Source organism: Portunus trituberculatus, chromosome 20 (genome assembly GCF_017591435.1).
Source record: "Portunus trituberculatus isolate SZX2019 chromosome 20, ASM1759143v1, whole genome shotgun sequence".
Classification (NCBI taxonomy): Eukaryota; Metazoa; Arthropoda; class Malacostraca; order Decapoda; family Portunidae; genus Portunus; species Portunus trituberculatus.
The window spans coordinates 12,303,852-12,311,351 of NC_059274.1; the positions used below are offsets into that span (position 1 = coordinate 12,303,852).

The following is a 7,500-nucleotide window of genomic DNA, read 5'->3' on the forward strand; positions in this document are numbered from 1 at the left end:
CAACAACAACAACAACAACAACAACAACAACAACAACAACAACAACAACTACTACTACTACTACTACTACTACTACTACTACTATTAAAGTCACAATTGTCACTACCACCACACATTGCCCACTGTGTCTCTCCTCTCTAGCACGCCTTCTCACATTGACAGATGAAAAAAAGTTGTCACTGATATTTTTAGCCTTACCTGCTTGCTTACTGACTAACTGAATGAATGAATGAATGAATAAATGACTGACTGACTGACTGACTGACTGACTGAATGAATGAATGAATGAATGAATGACTGAATGAACAAATGACTGACTGACTGACTGACTGACTGACTGACTGACTGAATGAATGAATGACTGAATAAATGAATGAATGAATGAATGAATGAATGAATGAACAAATGACTGACTGACTGACTGACTGACTGACTGAATAAATGAATAAATAAATTAATAACTGACTGACTGACTGACTGACTGACTGACTGACTGAATGAATGAATGAATGAATGACTTATTTACTTAATCACAGTTCAGAAATTACTTTGTACCTTCACCTTACCTCAGACTGTGAAGGGTGGAGGTGTTCGATTCTACACTCCTTGAAGCTTGTCTGTTAACCCTTTCATTGTCCCTCTCTCTCTCTCTCTCTCTCTCTCTCTCTCTCTCTCTCAGCTTTTTTGGGAAGACGTTTTGTAAATTCTGATTATGATTTTGAAAGGAAACAATTATAGCAAAGGAAGGAATCGAATGTTCAGTACGTTTTATTTTCCCGTTTTCTTTTTTTTTTTCTTCTTTTTTTGTATATATGGTTTAGTTCTCGCTCAGTAAAATTACCCGTAAATACTCAGATGAATTATAAATATGAAGTCCAAGCTAAGTAACCTGCTGTGTTTGTCCGTGATGAGTGAGTTGGGTGGAAGGAATCGTAAGTAAATGAAAAGGAAAGAAAGAAAATAATCAACAGTATAAGTCTTCGTGTCCATCATCATTTTGTCATTGTTATTATCGCCATTATTCTCATTTTCATCATTGTTGTCGTCATTGTATTACCAGGACCATCACCAACAATCACAAATAATCAATAGCCAATAATGTAAACAACAACAATAGCATCAACAACAACAATAATAGCAATAACAACAACATCAACAACAATAACTCTACCGCCACCACCACCACCACCACCATCACCAGTGTGGCCAACAACAGCTGACCGGCGGAACACGAAACAGCAGCCACAAAATTGCTTATTGATCGCTGCTTTTGTGCGCCGGAAGTGTCGTGATTGGGCGAGTGGCCGCCATACTGCCGCCATGAACTCGCTCACTCGCGCGCCGCCCCGCCACTTGCCTACGAACAATGATAAAAATAACACTCGTAACAAAACACTCACACATGAAAAAAAAAAAAGAAACGTGGCGCCTTTCTTTTTGGTCACCATTCATTGTTTTGTTACTGATTTGTTGGCTAGTGTTGTTTTTTTGGGTCATTGTTAATCATTTGCGTTTTCTCATATTTCTAACAAACATATTAAAAAAAATGTGATGTTTATGTATTTTTCCATTGCTATTGTTTGTTCTCTTACTGTTTCTCTTATTTATTTATTCAATTCTCCATGTTATCCCGGTTTTCTTCCATATTTTAGTTGTTCATTGATATTATAAGTTTGTTTAATGTGGAGCCAATTTGAATCTCCCTTTCATTCATTCATGGCATTTCATAGCATACCCTCCCTTTCCGTAGCAGTCAGTAGGCCTCCTGAAGGTGCCACGTGACACAGCCTCCCTTTAGAGCCTCTTTCTTAACAAGGGCATACATTCCCGCTATGCGCCCTGGACGAGGCTCTAGGGAGTGAGTTCCAGCCCTGAGTCACCCGCTGTTGTCAAGCCACGCACGGGAAAATAAGGAAATGTAAGAAATAGAATGGAGACTTAACAGAATTATCCCTGCCAGAGGACGCTCGTGGAACTGGCGGCGGCGGCAGCGGCGGTGGCGGAGCTGGAGATGGACGAGGCAGCGGCGGTGATGGCGGGCTGGGCGGAGAGGGGACGCAGGACCTCGGCTCGGACGCGAAGAAGAAGCACCGCAGGAATCGCACGACCTTCACCACCTACCAGCTACACGAACTGGAGCGAGCCTTCGAGAAGAGCCACTACCCAGACGTGTATTCCAGGGAGGAGCTGGCACTCAAGGTCAACCTTCCTGAAGTCAGAGTACAGGTGAGAATATCGGCCTGTCTCTCTGTCTGTCTGTCCGTCAGTCTGTATGTATGTTTGTATGTGGTACCTGCTTTAATGCTTTCAGGGTTGAGTAAGATCGTAATGTCACTGAATTGTGTGTGTGTGTGTGTGTGTGTGTGTGTGTGTGTGTGTGTGTGTGTGTGTGTGTGTGTGTGTGTGTGTGTGTAGGTCAGTAACGCGTGCAGTGGCCAACCAACACACAAACACGTAAGGAAACAAAGGAGCAGGTAAAGCTTAATTAAGCAGCAACTTTCTCTCTCCTCTCTCCAAAGACTCGCCACCTTAGCACCGGAAGTTCCAATAGTCACGCACGTAAACACACAAGCACACACACACACACACACACACACACACACACACACACACACACACACACACACACACACACACACACACACACACACACAGGCGGGCCACAAGTGTTCACTCCATGCAGGGAACGCCGCTAATTACCGTCACTCGCTATCCTAACAGTCTCCATCAATTATGCAGGTGCAGGGCCACACTCCCAGGAGACACACGACACTAAGATTCACACACACACACACACACACACACACACACACACACACACACACACACACACACACACACACACACACACACACACACAGATCCTTACCTTCGATTCCGTAGCTTCCAACCTCTCTCTTTCTCTCTCTCTCTCTTCCTGGTGCGGAGAGGGAAAATAAAGTCGGAGTTGGCAGCGGGCAGGGAAACGGAGAAGGGCCCACTCTTGTTTTCCCGCCATTAACCCGGCAAATGGCGTTACAATTGGCGAGAACGGAGCAACCAGGGATAAGAGCTGCCTTTCCCTGCGCTCACCGACTTGAAGTTACCTCATTTTGACCATCCTCGCTATATACTTTTTCTTCTTTCTCCTTTTTATCCCTTTTTTTCTCTTTCCTTCTCTACTTTCCTTTCGTTTTTTTTTGTTTTTTTTTTGTTTTAAGTCTATTTTTTGTTCATATTCTGTTTTCTCTTTTTTTCTCCTTTTTTTTCATTGTTTTTAAATTTTTTTTGGTGTTTTGTCTTTCTTTTTCTTTTTTTGTTTTCAGAGAATTTTTTTGGGATAATCATAATTTCTTGTGTTTATTCATGTATTGTTTGTGTTGTTATTTTTGACCTGGAAAAGATTAATAGGCAAACTGTAAATAGAAAGAGAGAAAAGATAAATATAAACGAAAAATATTTTGAAGTAAGGAAAACACAAACAATTGAACAAAAAAGGAAAATATTCGTATAATCTATTAATAAACATCTACTTTAATATTTTCAGTTCGTTTCATCTATTTTTTTCCTCCATTATCTTTCGTTTCCATTACTCTTTCCCTTATCCACTTCCTCATGTCTCTATCTCCTTTCCCGCTCTCTTTTTCTTATTTCTTTCATTTCTTTGTCCTTTTGGCACACTCTTTCTTTTCCTCCACCATCTCAGCCTTTTCTCTCTCTTCTTCAGCTTCTCTTTACCTTCCTTCGCATAGTCCATTATCTTTCTCTTCCTTCATTTCCTCTTTGTCGTAACTCCTCGTTGTCCTCCTCCTCCTCCTCCTCCTCCTCCTCCTCCTCCTCCTCCTCCTTCTCTTCCATTTAGTCCTCTCCCTTTCTCCACAGTCTTCCTTTATCCTCATCCGCCTGCTTCTCCTTCCTCCTCCTCCTCCTCCTCCTCCTTCCTCCTTCATCCTCTGGCCCGGGTACTCCTCTCTCCCCTCCCTCCCCGTCACCTGTGAGTGTATTAATTAAGTTATAACAAGGTGAGTAATGACGACATGTGTGGCTCCGCTGGCGAGACTTGGCAATGACGCAACTCAAGTCCCCAACACAATCAATTATCACAGTTTCTCCTCATTAGACCCATAGTGACCGCCCCCCCCTCCCTCTCTCTCTCTCTCTCTCTCTCTCTCTCTCTCTCTCTCTCTCTCTCTCTCTCTCTCTCTCTCTCTCCCTCCCTCCTCCTCCTCCTCCTCCTCCTCCTCCTCCTCCTCCTCCTCCTCCTCCTTGCTTCAATCCTTGCCTCCCAGCCCTCCTTGCTTCCTCCTCTCCTTACTCCCTCTCTCCCTCGTTGTCTCTGTCTTCTCTCCCTCTGTCCTTGCTCTCTCTCTCTCTCTCTCTCTCTCTCTCTCTCTCTCTCTCTCTCTCTCTCTCTCTCTCTCTTTCTGTATGTCGTTGAAGCTGAAAAATTTAGGAACGCTGCCAACGAGAGAGAGAAAGAGAGAGAGAGAGAGAGAGAGAGAGAGAGAGAGAGAGAGAGAGAGAGAGAGAGAGAGAGAGAGAGAGAATGAGTTTATAGGTGAGCTAAGGGGAAGAAGGAAGGATACCATTAAAGCATCACATCCCATTACTTTCTCCCCATCAATTGCTGACCTGCATCACCATTACATTGAAGGGGAGGGGGAGGAGGGGAGAGAAGGAGGGGAAAAAGGGGAGACAAAGGGCGAGGATGGAGGAAGAAGATGGAGGGAAGGGAGATAAGTAAGGCAGTTCTTCAGTGTCTCGTCGGGAAAGGGAGGGAAAATGAGGAAAAAAGGGAGAAATTAGGGTCTTGTATGGGAAAGAAGGAGGGAGAGGAGGAAAAGGTGGTTGTTTACTATGGAGAGAGAGAGAGAGAGAGAGAGAGAGAGAGAGAGAGAGAGAGAGAGAGAGAGAGAGAGAGAGAGAGAGAGAGAGAGAAAGAGAGGGATGTTGTCTCTCTCTCTCTCTCTCTCTCTCTCTCAATTACCTCTCCTTCACACCTTCCCTCCCTCAAATCCACTGTAAGCACCTCATTCCTTCTCCTCCCTCCGTCTATCCCTCCATGCCTCTCCTCCCTACCTCTCCTTCCCTGCCTGCCTCCCTGCCTCCCTGCCTCCCTGCCTCCCTGCACCTGTTCCACTAATCAATAAGTGGTGAGAGTGCCGGATACGTCCCTCTTCCCTGCCGCTATAATCCACCTTCGCATATCAGCTGAATTAATCAGTCATTATAATTGATCCAGCACTGAAGCGTTCTTAATTGAAACACTCGCACAATTACGACTCTAATTAACAGCTAGCTTGGTGGTGCTGCGGGGGACGGGATGGGGAGCCGGGTAAGGGGTAACAGGGACGCGTGAGGAGTAAAGGGGGCGAAAGGACAGGGGGTTTGGGGGTTAGCGAGTGTGTTTCCTGCGGGTGTGGGAGTCTGTTTGTAGTAGTAGTGGTGGTGGCTGGGCATGGTGTGGGTAGTGTATGGTTGGTCTGTGTGGATGTATGTGGATGGATGGGCTGTTTTCGTAGTTGTGTTGGAGAAAGGTGGATGATCATGATTGTGTGTGTGTGTGTGTGTGTGTGTGTGATGGAGTAGAGTAGAGTGGATGGTGTTGATGAGTGGCTGGCTTGATGGTGGTGATGGTGATGCTCTAAGTGAAGGGAGACAAACTGCATCGGTGGGAGTCTTGAACATTTCCTTCATACATTCTTCACATCTTGCTGGCGAGGATTGTTGTGGATCTCATTTAAGCAAGTGATCTAAGGTGAAAAATAGATGTGATGACTTGTAATGCTTAACCTAACCTAACCTAACTTAACCCAATCTTAATCTAACCTAACCTAATTTAACCTAACCTAACCCAATCTTAATCTAACTTAACTTAACTTAATCCTAACTTAACCTAACCCAATTTTTGACTAACCTAACCTAACTTAACTTAATCCTATAATCTAACCCAACCCAATCTTAACCTAACCCAAACCTAACCTAACCTAATCTTGCATAATAACCAAATTTAACTTAACCCTATTTTTCCTTTTCCCTCATTATTCCTCCATTTTCTCCTTCACTCTCTTCTTTGTTTCTCTTTTCCTATTTTCCGCTATTCCTCCCTTTCTTTTTTCTTTCCTTTTTCCATTTCTTCTTACGATTTTCTTTATAACATCATCTAACAAACCTATCCAAACTTAACCTTACCCAACTTATCCTAACTAAACACAACCCAGTCCACCCCAACTTGACCTATCCTAACCTAACCTAACCCAACCTTTCTTAACTTAATTCACTAAACCAAACCTAACCTAACTGGATAACCTAACTTGGTATGTGAATAAGCATTGGTAGCTTAAGTAGTAGAGTTTATAAAGAGGATACATCAAAGTGCAGTGCGTTATGCGTGAAATCTGAATCACTATATAGCACTGAAAAAAAGTTGCTATGACGTTGCTGTTCACTGATTGGTTGGTAATATCTATGCATAAGGGAGAGAGATGGAAGGTAAAACAGTTTAGAAAATAAGGTATACTAAAACCATCTGCCTCCATAAAGAAATGCAAGTTTTCTTATTGATTAATTGATTTTTTCTACGCATAAGGGAGAAATATGTTAGGTAAAACAGTGAACGAAACAGAAGATATACTAAAATCATAAAAAAACAGGTCTTCTTACTAATTAATTGATTGTTTCTATGCATGAAAATAAATCAGGTCTTCTTACTGATTAATTGATTGTTTGTATGCATAAGGGAGGAAGATGGAAGGTAAAACAGTGAACCAAAACAAAGATGTACTAAAATCATAAAAAAAATAACATCTTACTAATTTATTGATTGTTTCTATGCATAAAGGAGAAAGATGGAAGGTTAAACAGTGAACGGAAGCAAAGATATATGAAAAAAACCAGGTCTTGATTGATTGTTTCCATGCATAAGAGAGAAAGATGTAAAATTAAAGAAAATGAACGAACGAAGGTATACTAATATCAAATGCCCCATAAAAATCAAGTCTTCTTAATAATAATAATAATAATAATAATAATAATAATAATAACAATAAAAATAATAATAATCCCCATCACAATGCAACATTCGAACTCAACAGAAGCTTTCCTCCTCATACCACCCCTTCTGTCACTCACCTCACGCAACACACAGCAATGCAACACCTCACGCGTTCATTAACCCCTTCAGTACCATGACGCATTTCTTTACTCACTCTCCTTACTATTTGAAGTTTTGGTACAGCTTCAGAAACTCATGTGTGGGATTAAAATGGTGAAGACTGTGGCCATTAATCTTCCGACCTCCATAGAACCTTCCTAATGTCAATAAAATGGTCTATTCGTACACAAATCTCAAGGTAAAAATGTGTCCCAGTACTGAAGGGGTTAAATTAACATTTATTCTCTCTTTCTTCATTTCTTTCTCCTTGGAACTCTCATTTTTTTTCTCTTTCCTATACATTTTCTTTTATGTTTGGTATATATTTCTTCACTATCCATCTCTCCACTTTTCAATACCATCTTGTC

General features: G+C 42.0%; 1 protein-coding gene across 1 annotated transcript in view; it reads left to right on the forward strand.

The window, feature by feature from the left end:
- LOC123506721 (homeobox protein ARX-like) overlaps nucleotides 1-7,500 on the forward strand; it is a 51,200-nt gene that overhangs the window by 18,635 nt on the left and 25,065 nt on the right. Inside the window, 1 exon segment of the mRNA XM_045258987.1 lies at nucleotides 1,961-2,226. Coding sequence (XP_045114922.1) covers nucleotides 1,961-2,226 — 266 coding nt within the window.